General features: G+C 37.0%; 3 protein-coding genes and 1 long non-coding RNA gene across 4 annotated transcripts; 2 read left to right on the top strand and 2 right to left on the bottom strand.

The window, feature by feature from the left end:
* The first annotated feature begins 8 nt into the window (after positions 1-8).
* LOC137730253 (histidine--tRNA ligase, cytoplasmic-like) lies at positions 9-8,427 on the top strand. Its single transcript, XM_068469313.1, has 7 exons — positions 9-1,441; positions 2,907-3,086; positions 3,842-4,099; positions 5,338-5,472; positions 6,258-6,539; positions 6,762-6,902; positions 7,935-8,427. Exons 1-7 carry the CDS (start codon positions 113-115, stop codon positions 8,235-8,237), a joined length of 2,628 nt encoding a protein of 875 aa, XP_068325414.1. The 5' UTR covers positions 9-112; the 3' UTR covers positions 8,238-8,427.
* Positions 8,428-10,698: 2,271 nt separating this feature from the next.
* Positions 10,699-13,565, top strand: LOC137727949 (uncharacterized). The gene is made up of 2 exons (XM_068466813.1): positions 10,699-11,741; positions 13,245-13,565. The coding sequence occupies exons 1-2, from the start codon at positions 10,836-10,838 to the stop codon at positions 13,374-13,376; spliced, it is 1,038 nt and encodes a 345-aa protein (XP_068322914.1). The 5' UTR covers positions 10,699-10,835; the 3' UTR covers positions 13,377-13,565.
* An 813-nt stretch (positions 13,566-14,378) lies between these two features.
* On the bottom strand, positions 14,379-15,645 carry LOC137727753 (heavy metal-associated isoprenylated plant protein 8-like). The gene is made up of 4 exons (XM_068466571.1): positions 15,444-15,645; positions 15,157-15,335; positions 14,929-15,022; positions 14,379-14,674 (listed from the first exon to the last, which is right to left on the bottom strand). Exons 1-4 carry the CDS (start codon positions 15,532-15,534, stop codon positions 14,379-14,381), a joined length of 660 nt encoding a protein of 219 aa, XP_068322672.1. The 5' UTR covers positions 15,535-15,645.
* A 1,196-nt stretch (positions 15,646-16,841) lies between these two features.
* Positions 16,842-20,099, bottom strand: LOC137729267 (uncharacterized). The gene is made up of 3 exons (XR_011067982.1): positions 19,903-20,099; positions 19,165-19,225; positions 16,842-17,983 (listed from the first exon to the last, which is right to left on the bottom strand). It is a non-coding gene; the product is annotated as an uncharacterized lncRNA (long non-coding RNA).
* Between the last annotated feature and the right edge of the window lie 653 nt (positions 20,100-20,752).

Here is a 20,752-nt window from a genome sequence, read left to right as displayed (position 1 = left end):
TGATGACATGATGTGGCTGCTGAAAAACCCTACCTCAGAAACGAGAAAAACCCTATTTCGGAAACCGGCTAAACCTTTCCTCTCGCCGTCTCTTTCTCTCTGAGCTCCGACAATGGCGAAGCTGCCAGTGATAACAGTGGGAGGTAAGGGCTCGTCTCTGTCGTCCTCATCCGTCTACGCCATAGCCGAAGGCCTCGCTAAGCCTCGCATCGACTCGTCGGTGCTCAATCGGTTCGCCTCCTCCTCGTCGCCTCTCAACGCCCACAACCTCTTCTCTTTCCTCCCCTCCCTCCCAACCGTTGTAGAATCCAGAGCCTCCCTCGTCGTCCTTCTCAGCAAGCTCCTCTCTCTCGCCGGTTCCCCCAACATCCGTAGTGATCTTCCTGTTCGAATCGCCAGAACCCTCAGTTCCCCAGGCTTGGAGCTCGGATCGCTCGATTTGACCGAAGAGGAGGCTCTTGCGTTGGAGGAACTCAAGTTATCCTCTGCTGTGTGCGCGATATGTGCGCTTCTGGACCACCAGTCCGCCACTTTGTCTACTTTTTCCGATGCAGTGGCGGCGATTTCTTGCGAGGCTTTGAAGGCCGACATAACGGCATTTAATTCGATGGATTCAGGGGATGGGTATGCCTCGAAGGAGGTGATTGCGGTGGCCAGTGATTTGAAGGTGTTACTCAATGGGTCTAAGTTAGTGGGTAAGCTTCAAATTGGAGCGGTGTTGGGAATCCCCCAAATTCACGCGAAATTGAGAGAGCAAGTGAAATCTGTGCACTCCACGACTCGAACGGTGCTGAATTCTGGCGGGGAGGTAGGTAGTCCCTGGACAGTGGGGACTGCTTTGTTGTCAGTGGCTTTGGCGCTTTATCACTTGGGTGACCGTAGTTTGTCCCGTGTGAAGATGATTGTGGATGATGTGGGGAGTGAGGATTTAAGGTCAAGTTTGGTCGCATTGTTTGAGAAGAAATGCCCAAGTAGCGAAAGCTTGAGAAGTGGGTACAACTTGGTTTCCCAATTGAGTTCTGAGGCGGAAGGGAATTATGATAAGTTTGCTTGCGAAGTGAATGTGTTGATGGGAATTGTGTGGAAGATTGTGACTTGGGAGGCATTAATGGCATTTGTGGCGCTTGAGGGAGCTGAGTTGAACAAGAGTGAAGGTAGTGAAGTGAATGGAGGAGGGAATGTGAAAGTGGACAAGAAGAGTGAGAAGAAGAAGAAGAAGGTGGTTTTGGGTAAAGGGACTGGTGTTTTAGTACAGTTGATTAAAGATAGGTTGCAGGGCAAGGGAGGAAATGCTGTTGATAGTTTGGGGTTGTTGGTAAATTGGGCGGACGAGTTTTTATTGTTTTTTGACCTCAAGAACCCGGAATTTGATTGTTTTTTTAGCAAAGTGAAGGAGATAGTGGAAAGCAATGAGAGTAGAAGACTCCCAAAGATTGCAAAGGTAAGATTCCAGTACTCATGACATTTAATCTAAAGTATAGTTGATCAGATATGATTCAAGATGATTAACGGATTGATTTTCATGTGTTACTTGATTGGTGGCTGTGGATAATGAAAAAAGATGAAAATGAAAGTTTGACAAAAGTTCTGCTAAGTTGATCTTTACTTGTCCCTCGCTAATTGTGAAGTCGTTTAAGTAATCATCTTTAAAAGCACTCTTAGAGCGAGTTTTTACATCAACATAAACTTTTAAAAGTTAGCAATCATTTTTAACCCTTTACAACTTTGAATTTTATATATGTGGCTAGTTATTGGTTTTGAAATTAGTATAGGATCTTGTTTTTTGAAACCTATCAAGAATTTTTTTTTCCGTGTTTCTTTTATTTCCAGATGGTCCATATTAGTATCTCTCTTAAAAGAATTTGGCTTACCACACTTTAGTTTAGAATGGAAACACGTGCTTAGTTGGGAAGGAAGCAGAGTAGGCGGGACTGAAATTATTATAATACTTACTTAAGTTACAATTAATGCAGTTTGTTCACCTTTTACTAGTTTGTGGCTCGTAAGTTTACTTGATCCCTGAACTAGTGTTTGCAGAATGTATGTTGGATGGTTAATAAACTAAGAAATCTATGAAATAATGTTGTTAACAATTCAGTTCTGTAGCATTTCAATACATGTTAATGGAGAATCAAGTTTTCAATCAGTAACTCAGGGCTAAATATTTTTTACACCAGTCTACGCTCATCTATTTGATTTATACATTACCCATAACCTATACATTTATCCTGCTCCTTAGCTCTCTTACTTGATACATCTGACTTTTTGTAGAGAAATCTAGAATCAATGACCCTATCTAACTAGTCCATCATATTTTAATAATTGAAAACCCAAAAGGGATGTTTAACTAGTCCCTATCTATCTGTGTAATTGATGTAGACATATATCTTATGCTGTTATGGGATATGTCAATATTTGATAACAGTGGATCATTAATGACATTTCATATCTGTCCCGGAGTATTTTCTCTAATCCACATTATTTCGTTGATTTGTAGTAGAAAATTAATTTCATTCTTTTCTTATCGTTTTGTTTTACCTTTTTATTTGGGAAACTGTGTTTGTGTTTGTTAGGATAACCATGTGTGGTTATTACTATCTACCTCTTACTTTGTGTTATCCTTGAAAAGAAGTGAGTTTTCTTAGAAGATATTGCACCTTTGTAGTTCGATACAAACAGACGTTTGAATCTGTAATTCGTCATCTGTGATCATTTGCAAAGAATTGAAAGCTTTTTACAATTGTGTGAATGTGCATCTTCAAGAAACCATACTCAGGATGCTGTTGCAGTTGTCTTTGCAGATTATGTTCTTTTTTTTCAACTGATTTTATGAGATTTTGTTTTTGGGGTTGTGATGAGTGGACTTACTAGCATTCTGACCTTGTATATATTATTGCAAATCCTAGGGTACTCGTGACTTCTCAAAAGAACAAATGGCAGTAAGAGAGAAGGCATTCTCAATAATTGTAGGGGTCTTTCAGAGGCACGGTGCCACAGCCCTTGACACTCCAGTTTTTGAATTGAGAGAAACTCTGATGGGGAAATATGGGGAAGATTCGAAATTGATTTATGATCTTGCTGACCAGGTACTTTCTCCATTTAAACTGTTGTCAATTTAAGTGGAGTTTTGCTTTTATGTTTCATAGTTAATTTCTATGTTTTTTCTTGTCATGACTCATACAAATGCAGTGTGAAGAGGGGGTGGGGATAAAAGCTTAACTCAGTTTGATTCTTGGTACTCACTCTATTTTAGCTGAAGATCACTTTTTGTACTCGGAATTTCTCGGGTGATCTTTTAGCATTTCGAAAAATCGTGAAGTATTCTAACCAAGAACAGCATTCCAGATAGGCATTTGGACTGTCGAGTCCAAGGCTTTGACCTAGTTTTGTGCTGATATAATTAACCATTGTAAATATATTTTTCTTTAAGTTTCATGAAGTGTTTCTTAATTTGGCTATGAAATATTACGTCAAAAGGCCTTTTAGGTTTATGTGCATGAGCTAGGGAGCTACTCCTTAGATTTTCTTTTGTGGTTTTTCTAAGGAATTGGCTATAGGGATGACCTTGTATGACCTTGTGTTGGTTACATCTTGCTCGTAATTTTATCCTTTTTAAACTTTCTGACGGGCATTGTTGTATTTTTCTAACGGGTATAGTTTCATGTATCAATCGGGGAATTGCCTATTATCATTTGACAACGGCCTTGATATTCTTCTGTTTCTTCCTTATAACTACTTCTTTTAGGTTTCTAGCAGCTATGTTACAATGTTGTTATAGTTTGACAATAAAACTGAAATAATCACTTATGTCTAATGGGGTTTGTGTTTATCTTTTCCTCAGGGAGGAGAGCTTTTATCACTACGATATGATCTAACCGTTCCATTTGCTAGATATGTAGCTATGAATGGTATCACATCTTACAAAAGATACCAAATAGCAAAGGTCTACAGAAGAGACAATCCGTCCAAAGGACGATATCGTGAATTTTACCAGTGCGACTTTGATATTGCTGGCCAATTTGAAAAAATGGGTCCAGATTTCGAAGTTATTAAGATTTTGACAGAACTTCTTGATGAGCTGAACATTGGAGATTATGAGGTAACTTTTCATTTTTACCCTTTGTTTATGTCATTGCGTACAAATTTTTGTTAAATTGGAAATGACTGGAAATTCTTTTGAGGGTGAAGCATATTGGTTCATGGTGAGGAATAAACTTCATAAATGCAATCAATACGGTAACAATAGAAAAAGTAAAAAGCAAAGTGTCCGTCTCACTGTAATGATTCATGTTAGTATGAATACAGAAACAAGACTCATTCTATTCTTTAATAAACCCTACAATCTTGTTGTAGAGCAATTATGATTTTGACTTAGTCTTTGAGTCGTCAACTTGTAAAAGAAGCAAATGTAACATGTTACCTAAATGTAATGTAGACTCTCCATGAAGTGCTTCCTACACTGCTAATATTCAGACTTCCAATTGGTTGTTTTGGAATTCATTTTGCTCAGTAGAAAAGTAAAATTATTCCAGGATCACATCCGCTCATTCCGCTGTATGGTTTCATAGTAACGTGTTTTTTTTTTTTTTTTTTTCTTCTAACAGATGTAAATATGATATAGATTAATTGATAAAACATTATATTATGTCTTAAAGTCTATCAATTTTGACTGCGTGTTTGCTTGCATTTTACATCCTAATTGTAGATCACTTCCATATGTGTATATCCTTGAGCTGTGTGATTTTTACGTAAAATCATGTCTGAGACGTAATGGAGTTATAGTTATTTACTTTTATGATTTTTAAAAATCAAGGATATCCTAACTTGGTCCATTGCAGTAAAATTTGTGTTTATACTGATCTTACATGCTGCGCTTAAATTAGTTGGCAGGAGCTCAACTACAATATTTTCTTCTTCTTTTTCCTCTTTTTTTTTTTTTTTTTTTTTTTTTTTTTTTTTTTTTTTTTTTTGGTTAATAAAATTGTGGAGTATGTATGTTGATTTCTTACATGTATGATTATTCTGTAACTGCATAACATTTTGAATTCTTCAACAAAATGGATGTTTATTTGTTTAGTAGTATCTGTGTCATAATATGAGCAATTATTTTGATATGCCTTATTTTTCTGGCTTAAACTCTAAAATTGTGGAATATGGATGTTGATTCCTTACATGCATTATTATTCTATAAGTGCATAACATTTTGAATCTTTAAACAAAATGGACGTTATTTTGTTTAGTAGCATCTGTATCATAATGTGAGCAATTATTTTGGTATGCCTAATTTTTTCAGGCTCAACTTGAGTTTACATTTGTTTGTCACTGTTTATTATACAGATTAAATTGAATCACCGAAAGTTGCTGGATGGAATGTTGGAAATCTGTGGAGTGCCTCCTGAAAAATTCAGAACTATTTGTTCAAGTATTGACAAGTTAGACAAGCAGTCTTTTGAGCAGATAAAAAACGAAATGGTAAAGACTCAAAAATTGCAACTGATTTCCCATGTGTATGCTTGAGTTACATTGCTGTATCTTGGGTTTGCTTGTTTGTATGCTCTGCATGTGTTTGCTTGAGTTACATTTAATCCCAGTCTCTTTGCTTTTATTTGTATTTCAGTATGAAAAACTTAACAGAACATTAATTACTGCAGAATATTGTCTTATGAAGTACTTAGCAAGCTGACCCTAGTAGTTGGTAGTAATCCCATATATAAAAGGAGGATGGTCCTCATTTATAACTTAACAGAACAATGATTATTACATAAGATTGATTTTACGAAATGCTAGCTGAACCCAAGTAGGAGGAAGACTTTGTTGTGAATGAAATATGATAATAGTTCTAATGTGTCTGCTTCTTGACAAGGAATGGCTGTCTAGTTGGGAAGTTTTCCTGGTTAGTATCTGTATTTGTATTATTGCCTGATGGATGGCTGAAGTCTCACACCATGAGGTTAAGCTTTTGGTCCTGTAACTACCAACCCAAAAGTTTGATTGATAATTAATTGTTCACTCTCAAAACACTGAATGGTATTGATATTAAAAAGTAGGTTTTGAGTTCCAAATAACCGGATGGCAAAACATTTGTCTGCCCGAATTATGAATAAACCGTATTTCATGCTTTTCTCCGTAATTGTCAGGCATACATTTTCATTTCTATCCTTTATTGTTTGTCTTGGTTCATGTCATTTTTCATATTATTGACTTATTTTCTCTTACCCGAATATAATTTTATATTTGCCATCTTTGAATTTTTTTAGGTGGAAGAGAAGGGCTTAAGTGTTGAGACAGCAGACAAAATTGGTGCTTTTGTAAAAGAGTGTGGACATCCTTTGGAACTTTTAAGTAAGCTTAAACAGGAGGGCAGCAAGTTCTTAGAAAACAGTTCATCGGTAGATGCATTGAATGACCTGGGGATATTATTCAATGCTTTGGAAAAATCAAAGTGCATAGGAAAAGTGGCTTTTGACTTAAGTCTTGCAAGGGGTCTCGATTATTATACTGGAGTAATATTTGAAGCTGTTTTTAAGGGGGGTGCCCAGGTAAAATTATGTAAATGCTGTAGTGAAATTCTTTTGCATTCATTTGTGTGTTATTGCTGTTTGCATAACACATCTCATTTGCCTTGTATAATCTTTCAGTGACATTTTTCCAAAATTTCAATTCAGATGAACTGTGCAAGTAATAATAAATGGCGTATTCCCTTTTCTTCCTCACCTTGACTTATGTGTTTCAAGTTTCAACCTATATTATCTTGTTATCAGGTTGGTTCAATTGCTGCTGGTGGACGCTATGACAACCTTATAGGGATGTTTGGTACAAAGCCAGTTCCAGCTGTTGGTGTCAGCCTTGGAATTGAACGAGTATTTAATATAATGGAGCAGCTTAACAAAGACCAAAATCAGGTGACAATTCACATGTTTCTGTGCATTTGTCGATTAATAGTGTACTTATATTCTGGGTGAATGTTATTGTTGGGTTATAATCTGATTGGTAGTGACAGCACTTCAAATCCTATTCCCCCAAGTGGGTAATTAATAGAACAAAATTTTATGAACTATAAATTCAGTAGGTTATACATTTCTTTGGTTAAGTTACACTATGCCTTCCTAGCGCTGGTCCATATCTTAGTTTAGTCCCTAAACTTTATATAGTGTCATTTTGGTTCCTGAATTTTGGTTGGTTGATCCAAATCCAAACTTCTATCGATGAATTTAACTGAAGTAATCATGTGATGTGCACAGATGACTGCTTACTCGAGAATAATTTATCCATTCCCTATACTAACCCACAACTTCAACTCTCTTTCTTTTTTACCTTTTCTAGAAAGAAACCGAAGCTGAAATAAACCCAAAGGTTAAAAGGAAATAAAGTCGTATCAGTATTCTCACATTGGTGCTTCAAGGAAACTAAAACTCTTTATTTTGGTGCCAGATCTAGTTATTCTAATGCCATCTTTCCATTTGTTCAGCATCCCTACTGTTTTTCTTTGAATCCTGTTTTAGTTTAGAGCAAGGAATTGCCATTGGTAGATGGGTTGGGTGTTTGAAAAAAAAAAAAAGAGCAAATAGGTATGTATCTGTCATATGTTACCAGGTATCTATGTTGTGTTTCTGTGACTTGCGATATTGATTGTGTCCTCCTACACTCTGGATTAGTTGGTTCCAATGTCACAATATATCTAGAACACTAAAGGACTTTTTTTGGGGGAGAAGTCTTGTGTGATTCTAAGGCTTCTTGTTATATATATTTGTCCGTCTAAGTATATGACTTTTTGGCTAGCTACATGCCAGCTTTTAAGGGTATAATGTCAATTGATATTTTCGTTAATAACTTGGAGAGCCACATGGCATTATACCTTGCCTTGTAGTTTAGTTTTGCAGCCTTGTATGAGGCATTGATCTGTTTGGTATCTTATTGCTATTATTGTTATACAGAGAACACGAGCAACGAAGACTGAAGTCCTAGTGAGTATATTGGGGGATGATTTAGGACGAGCAGCAGAGCTATCAAGCGAGTTGTGGGGTGAAAAAGTGAAAGCAGAATTCTTGGTGAATAAAAGAGTGACGAAACACTTTGATCGAGCAAAGGAGTCTAGGATCCCTTGGATGATAATTGAGGGTGAACGGGAGCGGAATGATAAGACTCTGAGATTGAAAGACATGGAGGCTGCCGAGGAAATCACAATTTCTAGGGATAGAATTGTGGAAGAAGTTCAAAAACGGCTGGGTTCATCATAATTTAATGTTTGAAGCCGTCAAAGATGTCAAACCAGATTACCCTAAGTTTTTATCCATCTTTTTGTTTTGTTTTGGTACACCGTGTGTGGGTATGCTTTAGAAACTGTATTTTGTTAAAGACGCTATGTTGCTGATTGAACTTGATAATACAAAATCACCGTTTCCTCAAGAAATTGTGCATTCAAAATTTCAATTTGAAAACTTTGACAGCAAAATTGACGGAGTTTTACGCTTACCTCCCCATTTGCCCCCAAACAAATTGAGTGATGCGTTGTTGAGCTTTTCTCACCTTGACAATATTTTCTTCGTGTGTGAACCGTTGAGATTTAATAAATGTGCGGGAGAGTATCCCTTGAATTTTACTTGTGTTAGATTTGCGTACAATGCAGATCCAAGGTCAGAAAGAAAGGAGACTTGTAATTATTAACAACAAATTTCAGCGTAGAAAAGTAGGGAAAATAATGTTGGTGAAGAAAAACAAATTGCTTTGTCCCTCAATCACTTGAGATTTTGTTGTGGAGAGTGGTGCATCGTGGATGGTGGCCTCTGTTGGCCGGAGAGAGAGACTTTTCCGATCCATCGAAGACGCCAAAGAGTGGGTTGCTCAGTTACAGTTTGTAGAATTTGTTCATGTTTTACTTTGTTGCAATGAGGTTGCTCACAATTAAGTCTGGAACGAGAAACCTTTTGATGTTATTCGGGATTGGGACCATCTCCAAGATTCAATGTGTCATTAATTCTCGTTCAAGGGATGAAATGAAATTATCGTTCCCATTAAAAAAATATATCAAATAAAAATTGCCTAACTTTATTATTTATTTGTTTAGTTTCGCTACATAATTAATTATTTGAATCAATGGTATCCTAAATGTAAGACCTGGAACCCAAGTTTGCTACTCGGGCCAAGGGTCTACTATACTCAATTACATGTCTCATTTGTGTCTCTTTTAATTAAAGAGACACGTGTCAAAAAACTAATAAAGAGACACAAATGAGACATGCAATTGGTACGTTTGTTAAGTGTAGGAGAAGGGCACTAGTGTTTTAGACAATTTGGTACATTTGTAGGATACATTTAGGAATCTTGTATAAACTTACGACAAGAGGGCAGCAATTGCTGAAGCATCTATTATGATTGCTTAATTTCTGCAGTAAATTTGCTGGTGGTGGACATTACTACAACCTTAGAGAAACAGTAGGTAGAAAGCAGGTTCAAGGTTTTGGCGTCTCTCTTGGAATTGTGACACTCTCTGTTGCTTTAGAACCCTACTGTCAATGAATAGCTTCCCTAGCTCCAATCTTTCTAATTTAAACCAGCAAAATCAAAACCTGTGGTATTTGAACTGGAGAAAAAGTGGGTCAAATAAGTGAAGTTGGGTTTAATTTCCGATACCTACTTGTATGGCATAAATTAATTGCTATAATAGTGTTTTATTTTAATAATACAAAAGTACGTATGAAAAATCAACACACATACATATATATATATATATTCATATAACTAACACAAAAGTCTTTATAATAATGTACTCTCGCCTTACAAATTCTTAATTCCCAATCGATTTTCCATCCAAATCCCAACCGCTCACACCATCTAACAAGTCGGCGCATGCATTGTTGATTATTATTCTCAATTGTCGCGGAAAAAAATAAAAGAACAAGAATCTATTTGGGATGTGATGCGAGACTCCGAGTGACAGACCACCACAGATACATTCGTCAAGAAAATAAGCACACGATCGTCCAATCCTAATTGGTCTGTCTCAGAGAGACCCCAACAGGCCGTCAAGGTACCAAAACCCACTTACATCCAACAGCCATGAATAGGTACCGTGGTTGGACCGAAGAAAAATCGGTGGTGTGGGGTTTTCTTGGAGCCGACTCCTTCCTTTCTTCCAACAATCCCCCAATTTCAATTCCTCCCACAACTACTCCGTCAAGAAAAGGACATCTCAAAATTCTCCCCTACAATTTACAACACGGATACACCGCACGTAATGTTTTAGTATCAATTAAATGCTTGTAAAAACTTATTTCTCTATTCCAATAACACGAGTAACACGAAACGGCACTACAACAGTACACCCGTGTCTGTATAAGTCATCTTCTTCTAAAGAGGGCCAATGTTCCACCACCCGTCATCCCACTTTACCCATGACGTGGCAAGATCCCACAAGTCAAAGCTCCCAAAAAGTATTGAAATTTACGAACTTGACCTCTTGCTTTTATCTTTTGTGTTATCCCGATTCTTCAACACCACAGGTGGCCCAGCTTCAACAACGGGTGAATCTTAGTCCTCATCAATCATCATCGCTCTGCTCAAAATATCAAAATAAGGAGGAGGGTGTAATCTGTGGGAATTGGGAATAAAAGGGTACGTGTATTTGTGTGTGGTTTACGAATAAAAACACTCTGTCTTTGCTTTTCGTTGCCAATCCAACACCCCAACAAGGAAAAGAAACCTCATTTCCCTTTGGTCACGGTCAGGGTATGGCTTACTCTATTTAGATTTTGGGTTAGGGTTTGTTAATTTGATACTGTTCATTTGAGTTTCTATCATTTCCTCCGGTTCCGAATACCCGCCAATCAATTCCCGCCATGGACGGAGGACAAGGAGAAGTTGGTGAGTTGCAGGACTGGGAGGTGCTAAACAGCTCGGACCCTACCCTGGTTAACTCAGACGACTCGATTGATAGCCCTAGGAGCTTCGAGGGAATCGATGTGCACGCCGAAGGTATGATCAGGCCTGATTACTTCTCCCTGGATAATCATGGGAAGTTGGGGTATGGTAAGGCGGTGATTGATGTCAGCGAAGACGGTTCGGTTGAGTCCGACAACCCCAGTTGGATTGACCCGGGTTCCGTGACCCAATATGGTGGAAAAGAATCGGGTGGGTTTTGGCCCGATTCGGCAAGTGATCGGTCCGATGACCGAAAAAGTAATGATTTTGAGGGGAAAAAAGAATTGGGTTTTGTGGGAAGTGAGAAAGGCCATGTGGGTTGTGGAAGGGCTGGAGAAATGGAAGCTGTGGATGAGAAAGTTAGTGGGTTGGATGCTCAGGGCCGAGTGAGCTTTGAAGAAATTGGGGAAAACGGAAGCCTTGATAAGGATTTGGGTAAGTTCTGGTCTGATTCAGGCGGCGACAGTCTGGTTTCTTTGAAATATGAGAAGGTTGCGATGGAAAGCGAGATAGGTTTTAGTGGCTTGGAATGTGCAATTAACTTGGATAATGAGCCAGAAGAAGGACAATCGGTTGAGAGTCAAAGTAGTGCAGTTGAAGAGGAGAAATCAGAGGCGAAATCCGGTGAAGAGGTAGTGAAGAGGACAATCCTGTGGTGGAAGGTCCCATTTGAGGTCTTGAAGTATTGTGTTTTCAGGGTAAGCCCTGTTTGGTCCTTGTCTGTGGCTGCAGCGGTAATGGGTTTAGTGATCTTGGGGCGGAGATTGCACAAGATGAAGCGAAAGAGCCAAAGCTTGCAGCTCAAGGTTACTCTGGATGATAAGGTCAGTTATTGCAATTTATTATTGGTTAATTTAGTGATCATGGTTTTTCAATTCATGTTATTGCAATTTGTTAAGTATGCCTGCATTGAGATTACACTGTGGTCTGTACCTTATGGCTGTCAATCAAAAGTTTTAAACCATCTTTCTGCATCTGTTTTTATGCACCAGTGTTTGTTATTTATTTGGAAAGTTGAAAGTTGAAATACGAAGCTTTTTTGAAACCAGTTATATCAAACTCTTTGTATTCCTAGGTCCTCTTGTAGCAAAACAATGACTCGTTAAAAGGAACCTACCCAAGTGCGATAGGAATCATTCTGATTGTTTTTTGTCATTTAGAGACTTGTGTAAGCAAAATTTTAATGCTACCATTTCATATCTTTCTTTTCTACTTTCCATTCTTGACTACTTCTCTTAAAGATAAATAATCATTTGGGAGTACTTTTTGCACTCTGTTTTGTTTTTTCTCGACATTTTCTGGTGCAAAGGAATGTAAAAATCCCGTTTTATTCACCTTCCTCCATTATTTGATAGATTATAACTTACTGGTATCACCCTTTTTCTCGTTTCTTTGGATGAGAGACGGTGGATATTTGATCACTATAAAAGTTAAATATCAAAGTTTAAATTGAGGTGAAGAAATAGTCAAACTTATACAAACAAACAACATTTTGATGGCAAACATTTTTGGAAGCTGAGAACTATACACAAAGGTGATTCCCCAATCTCTCTGTCATTGAAAAACTAATTCTCTTATCCTTTCCTCATAACAAAACATAGATCCGAAGAAGAGAAACTAATACCCTGCAAGTTGACTATCCTAGGACCTATGCTGATGCTACTACACTGGTTTTAGTTCCACCTATTTGCTTCAGCCTCTATCTACTACTTTTTCCCTCAATGCAACTTAATGCTCATGTATCTGCATTTTTTTTTGTTTGCCGCTGCTTTGAAGCGGAAAGAAACTTTAGGCTCAGAGATCAGTCAATCTAGTACTTTTTAAAAATTTATGGACCGAGAGAACTGATAGCTTTTAAAGAACTTGTGAAAGCTTGCAATATATGCCAGTTAGAAAGTTATGCATGGAAACACAACTAGAAACAAAATGGATCCTTAATGAAGTCTATCAGTTTATTTTATACTTTCAATTTAGCATAAAGGTGAAAGGTTACCTTTTAATGGTTATTTCAACATATTCAAGAGATCATGAATCCGAAGATAGTTGCTATAGAATAAATCATCGTGGACACTTGAGGTATTCTAAACCCTTTTTTTTTTCTCGCAACAAAGGGCACATTTGTGAATCTTTGATCTTGATTACTTATTCTTCAAATTATTTTGTCTTGGGCAATGAGCTCTAGCTCGAGCGGGTCTTGTTGTAAGAAAAATGATTCTTTTGTGGTGGCATTTATGCACGTGGTCTTACAAATGTGAGCTTTGCTTTTATGTTTTGAGATATATGTTGAGGTGGCCAACCTGGGATATCTAACTGAGCGATATTTACAGAAGGTGTCTCAGTTCATGAGCCGTGCTGTGCGTCTCAATGAAGCATTTTCAGTGGTGAAGCGAGTTCCTATAATGCGACCTTCGCTGCCAGCAGCTGGAATAAATCCATGGCCTGTAATGGGTTTGAGATAGAAAAATTCTTCCTGTGAAGTGTATAGAAAAAGAAAGTACTTTGTCCATGACCGTGCTAAAAGTACTACGTTGTTTTGCCTTGGTTTGTATCAAAACGATTGTGGCTGTTATGTATTTACTATAAAGTTAAGAATTATCTGTAAAATGCAGACAAAGATTTCCACTCGGTATCGATCGTTACTCTTCGTTACCCTGTTGTGTAGCATGCTTTATCGTTTTATCTGAATTCTCGGCGTGCTTTTCATGCCCGGAACTTGGAAAATGCAGAATGTAAATGTGTTAATATGCACTGTTCTAAAAACTCCCGCCTAGCACCGCATAGGCTTTAGGCGGTTGACCACCGTTCCGATTAAAGTTTAGGCATTTGAAAATTAAGAAAGGGCACCTAGACCTATTAAGGCGCCCGCCTAGATCACCTAGGTACCTTCCTAGACTGCCTAGGCACCCATCTAGCTCGTCCAAACCCGCCTAAACACCTATCTAGGTTGTAACTCACTTAGATTAAAAATATATAACTTTCCTTTTGCATTTTATTGTTTTCAATAAATTGTAAGAGATTTATTGAACATTTAAATAACACACACATTATATATATTTTAAGTATAAACAGACATTTATTTACACAAAATACAATAGATTTATTTAAATCTGCCTAGCCACCTATGCGCTAAGTCCCAGCCCGTCGTCCGACTAGCATCTAGCGTCTTTTAGAACCTCGTTAATATGATATAACAGCCCAGCCTACCCAAAATTCCTACTAATTACACCAATCCTTCTCTCAAGTTTTTTGTTTTGGGTCAACTTGTTAGCAAGTTAATACGACATTAATCACTCGTTTGAGCCATCTGTGCAAATGAATCTTATGTTTACCGAAACTGTTTAATCATTTATTATTGTTGTGACATTTATTGCTATGGACAAACCAAAAACTGAAAGCATCCGAAAAGATTTTGTGCACCATGGAAGGAGGAAAGAGCTACAATTACAATCTTAAATTGCTTTTTACATTATGGAACATGCAAAAGGATTTTCATCACTAAATGTTTGACAAGGGTAAATGTGTTGAGCTGAATATTGAGGTGGATATTGGAATACACATTCTCCTCCTCCTCCTCGGCTTCTGTAATTGTTGCTACCGCTGTCTTTGCCTTGCTCTTTCTTCTCATCTTGTTCTTGCTTCACTATCTCCGCATGCTTCCCTAATTCCTTCTTTAAGTACTTTACTAGCTTTGCTGCTTCAACTATTCCCTTCACTCTCACTGTCGACCTTTCCATGTTCGCTTCCACACTTAGAACACCTAAAATATGCCCCAAAAAAACCGAGCAGGTTAATTGATCCCTAAACTCGTTTCTCCATGTGTTTCATTCTCATCCATTACTAAAATCTTGTTTTCTATATACAACAAGAGAAATGAAAATTCTTGTCCCGAATTAAGAACATGTTGTAGAGAAGAATTATCCATTTAGATTAAACGGCTAAACGAACGATTTCAAATTCTGCTGATACATAACACGAATTAGCAATTACACATCCTCCGCAATAGGGATTTACCTTTCATTTTCTCCAAGTATTTCTTGATATCAATTGCACATCCTTCGCAATGCATCAACGTTTTGAGCACCACAACTTTAACCTCAGGCGGGGCCTACATTTCCGAAACCAAAACAAGTAAGATAACGGTTGACAAGAGCAAATGAATATGTCGATGTAAAAAACTGAATGCTCCTCTCTGTAGTTTAGATTAGATTAATTAGAATATCGCTCGAATAAAAAAGATACCGCTTCTTTCTTTTTGGGCTCTTTTTGCTCTTGGTTTTGTGGTTTTGGTATTGGAGATATGAGTTGAGCATTTCTACTAAACTTGTTTTGTAGTCTCTCCAAAACCTTTAGAGGGTCGGCGTTCTTCCCCTTTACTGTCACTTTATGATTTGGGTAATCAACCACAACTTCCTCAACGCCTAACCAGCCAAGAGAAAATTTGCAAATATTATTTCTGCAAGTTCATCATATGTAGTATGGGGAAGATGCACAGTAAAAAACTGAGATATTTGTGCAAGAATTTTTACCTTCAAAACTTTTCAAACATTTGGAAACCTCACTTTGGCATCCTTCACAATGCATTAATACTTTCAACACAATTACTTTGCTCTCTGCCATGTTGAAGTTAGGTTGTCAGAAATCTCCTTTTTGATAGCGATGCCGGAAAGGAGGAATGGAACTCGGGACTTCGTATGCAGGAGAGAAATGATCCAAACCAACTCAGGTACAAGCCGCTTGTGGATTATCAGTAATTCTCTATGTTAGTAGGATAGTGGTGAAGTGATATATAAATAAATGATTATTTGACTAGTGGTTTACCATGTTACCAAACATAGATTATTTATATTTGGAATATCGTTCAATTGGATTAACGAAAATATTATCTACTATTTCTATCCTGGAACCTTTATTTGGCTTCCAAATATTTTCCTGCCTTACAATTCATTTCTATTTCGGTTTTTTATGTTATAAGAATAGGACATTGAATGCCCATTATGAATATATTCTTTTCAAAGAAAAAATGATAATATTTTTTTATGCGGTTAATAATCTTCGGATTAATTTCTTTAGGAGTAATACCGTTATGATAAATTAATGGTATACAATCTGGAGAAAATTATAACATTTATCCGATGTCCCACGTGACAGTGCAGAGTGGTAGAACATTTCAGTTGACGTTTAAAACGTAAACTCTGGTCATCAAATTATTAGGCACAACTGCTGCAGCCTTAGCAAATGCATCTGCGTATGTTAAAAGCGAGCAGATTATTTATTTGGTTCTACTGTTTTGTACACATACATCAAAACATCATACATCCAAGAACTTAAGATAATCTGCTTATGCTCTCCTTTATTGGCTACCAAATGTCGACAATAACGATTGTCTGCACCCAAGGGTTTCACCTATCAAAAATGACATCCAACATTTTCGGCTTCGTGGATTTACTTGCATGCATATGAGCTCAACGAAAGCTATGAACAATCTTCGATTACTATTCAAGGTTTTGAATACATGGATATCCTTACAGTTCTTGGTTATATGAGATGGCCTTTAGCCACCACTTATTGGAGGTATTATGGCCAACTCATCCTTGTCTTTAACGACAGCAGAATCAGCCGTGTACGCCTCATTAAGAGCAAGCACCATGCACCCACGGATCTCTGACAAGTTTGGAAACATGGTGATGAGCTTATCTAAACAATCAAGTGCAGTACTACCAGACGACACCTCCAGTTGTGTATCACTCAAGCCAGTTAGGTCACGAGCCCTGGCAAAGAACAGCACCTTTATATTAACAGATGAACCCCCGATCCCTTTACTTGTAGAGTCTGTGGTTGCCGTCTTCATCTCTTCTTGTTTGGAATCCATCGTAGAACACCCTGCTCCGTCAATTAGTTGTTGTGAAACATGTTGGCTGCAACAATAACATCTTCAGTTTTAAGACACCAAAACATAATAAAATTGATGGAGCAATGATATGGAAATCAGCACAAAAAACTAACTTCTATCATGCTTATCAAAAAAAAAAAAAACCACCACCATTTTATAACTGCCAAGGATACGTGGTAAATAACTAATGCAATTAAACAATTCCAATATCAGTCATACAATCATATAGATTTGACCTCACAAAGTCTAGCATGACTACAATTCTCACAATCGTCTTCTCGTTGGTCAGACAACTACTCCACAACTGTTTCTTTGAGATCTGAAATAAGCAAATTTTACCCCCAGAATTTGAGAACATATAATTGAAATATTAGACTTACAATTCAAGATGACTAAATCCTCGCCATTGCCATAATGGCAATAACAGCTCTTTCTAATACTAGTTCTAGTGACATTAGCAAATCTTTCTCTAAGAGTAATCCACAATTCCTGAGAATTATGACAACCAATGATGCATGAAAGTGCGGAAGGAGACAAAGTAGCACTGATCAGAAATCACAGCAGCATTGTCAATAATACTATCATCACATACAACTTGAGAAAATTTATCAGGATGGGGAATAGATCCATCAATAAACCCCATTATTCCATTTCCCTCCAACAAAAGGTCCATTTGGAAATTCCAAGTGACATAATTTCAGTCATCCCATTTCACAGTAACGGTATTACCCACAATTGCAATTAAAGATGAAACTGGAGAGTGAGTAAGGGCTAACTGATTAGCAGTAACCATTGTGCACAACCACAGAGAAAGCAGATAGCTTCAGTTGTAAGAAAGCTATAGAAACAGAGAATCAAAACCACTGAATCAACAACGACAAGCCACACAGATGTGATAGAATCCATGATAGAAATCAACAATCTCAGCAATGATGCAACAGTATATAGAAAACCCACAAAAACTAGGCTTTGAAGTGATTACCAGGCCAGAAAATAACCAACAGAGCAGCAACCAAAACAACATACCAGAGCTACAATGCAAATTGAAATATGAAGCAACTGGAAATTCAAAAAGATCCAGCAAGCTGCAACGAAAAACCCCCAAATTCTTGGGTTCGAAAGCAGAGCGTCACAGGAAAAATCAACGGCGAACAGAGAGATGGCAATAACGACCAACTGTAAGAGAATGACAATGACGACAAAAAAGAAATAGTAAGCGGGAGCACAAGGATCAATTCTTCAAACAATCGCGTCTGCCATAACATGCGAAGGTACCGGAAGAAGAAGAAGAAGAAGAAGTAGCGTCTACCAATTTTATTTATATCGCATGTAGCTTTTGTGCCTTGGTGTGAATAGCTACATTTCTAATCATTAAAGCCACAAGAAACTTCTAACTCATCCAGGTGCAAAACATATTCAGATAGAAACAAATCCCTTAAAAATTACACTTTTAACAAATGCCACAAACTTTTCCATGTTTTATGCAGCTTGTCCTGCTGAAGAACAAAACTATTCATAAATATGAAAGCATATGGTTTTGTGATGAAATGTTTAAAGCCAAGAATTTTAAAATATTACGGATACTTGTTAAAACTATAGAAAACAACAAAAAAGTTACCTGAACACACCAAAGCAAAAAACAACTTTCAAATTTGTATAGAAAGTCAACATAGATTGCTCCACAGACGTATTGGATCAACTGACTCGAAGTGAAAACCAAAACACCCCATCCTCCATTCTCTCAAAGCGAAGCCCTCTTGTCCTCTAGCGGTATTTTTGACGGAGTCAAATAAACCAAACTGTCAGATGCAGCGTGGATCAATGGCGGAGATAGAGCCTCTATCACCAGCTGAGCTGCATACAGATTGTCTATGGAGGAAGCGGGAGGCAAGAGAGACAGAGGATGAGTTGGAGAGGGCTAGTGCGCAGTGATTTGTGATGTAACTAGTTTAATAAGTTAATTTCAAAATCTGATCTTTTGGTTTTGAAAGTTTTAGTTAGATTTGGGATAACCTATGCCTAAAGTGATGACATTTCTAGGATATCCACGTCCTCCACAAGAACCCAACCATTGAGTTTTCATGTAACTGCTAGTAATAACCCCACTCTGCCTGTTAGAAACCCAACAGCTAAAAACCAATTGGCATTGAAAGTTGAGAAAAAAATTGTTGCGCTATAAAGTAGCAGTTGCCCAAATACAAGGAATTGGATTTGGCTCACCAAATTCAAATCCATCAAATCAACTACCTCAATTCACACAAGGCAAACCAAGCAAAACCAATATCAAACATAAAAAAAAATAAAAAAAGAAAAAAAAAAAAAAAGAAAGCTATTGTATGTAGACAATTTGCAGTAACCTTATTCAACTTCGAGAGAGAGAGAGTAATAGAAGAGGAGCATTACGTTGTCAATTTTCACCTAGAAAACAAATTCATGAAAAAATAACAAACAAACAATTAGAAACCTCACTTTAACTAAATCTTGCACGCAACAAAATTGAGATACAAACTCAAACTCAAATTGGTTTTCTCTCAAGTCAGGTTTTGAATCATACCACCTCCGAACACTATAAGATTCCAAGACACAACGATGATCGAAAGCGCACATGTTGAAGATTAAACATATACAGGTGACTCTAGATATCATTTGATTATCCCATTCCCAACCCTGAACCAAAAACTACGCAACACTTAAATTTTGCATTAAAAAAATGAAAACTAAATCACTATGAATTCTGATGTGAACTATAAGCTATTACAAATATTCAGGGGCACGAATACTAAGTCAAATCCTTCTTAATCAATTACGATTCATACAAGTTACAAGTATGAAGTCAACTACCAAATTACCAAGGTGAGAAAGGGGAAAGCTTTGGTTTTGGAAGATGAAATAAACACAAAAGGAAGTTGAAAACTGAAAACCCCCACCGAGAAGCGAACTTGAAAATGAATTGAAGGGAGGTGGCACAGCAGCAAACAAGCATTGTGTTTTTTAAGGAAAAAAAGGGTTCTGGGGATGCCCAGAAGATAAAGAAAGTAAAAGTTAAACCCATCTAATAGTTGCTGGAAATTGATGGGAACAAATACAAGCTTTACCTTCACCAATCGTTCCGAACCCCAGAGATTGCAGAGAATAACAAGTGCGAGCGCTGACCAAATAAAAACGAACAAACAAACAGGAATACCACTTCGACACTTCTGTGTTGGGGTTGGTCTTTGGGGGCTTTTACTACTTTGCTTTCTTGTTTTGGGTTTGTATTTGTTTTAGGTTTATTTTCTGTTATGCTCTGTCAATTTTCAATACCTTTTTGTGGAATTCACTTCTTAATATCTTATAATAATTCGAATCGTCTATTTTTTTTAAAATTTTTTTTTTTAATAATGTCTATCAAATAGCCAAATTGAAACTATATGATTGTTAGTTTAGGAGTTTAGGATTTTTTTTTTTTTTTTAGAACCATATTCTTCACTAAAAATGAATGTCATAATTGTTTTATATTTATTTTTTTTTTTTACAAGGATGATTTTGTGAATAATGTTCTAAACGATAGATAATTCGGATTGTTAAAGTATAATACGCAATGGGCTCACAAAAATGTGTGTCAAAATATTTGAAAAAAAGAAGTGGAAATTTTTGAAAAAAAAATGGTGCTCCGGATCCGTTTCCCAAATGTGTGTATACACAGTCCCCTTAGTTGAGGGATCCTTTGTAAGGCACACTCCATGTTGTATTTCAACAATCCAATCGTCAATCTTTTAGATCTTATATAAAAGATCATCTTTACGAAAAACATCTAAATCCCAAACCATTTAACTGTTGGATTAAATGATAGTCATAATATTGTTTCTTTGGAAAAATGTATTTATCTATTTACTTCACTGTAATTGGATATCTTAATAATTTTGAATTTGTTTAATTTTTTACCATTTGATGATTTACGAATAA

The sequence above is a fragment of the Pyrus communis genome, chromosome 3, assembly GCF_963583255.1.
Source record: "Pyrus communis chromosome 3, drPyrComm1.1, whole genome shotgun sequence".
In the NCBI taxonomy this organism is placed as follows: domain Eukaryota; kingdom Viridiplantae; phylum Streptophyta; class Magnoliopsida; order Rosales; family Rosaceae; genus Pyrus; species Pyrus communis.
This window is presented reverse-complemented; position numbering and strand designations above follow the sequence as displayed.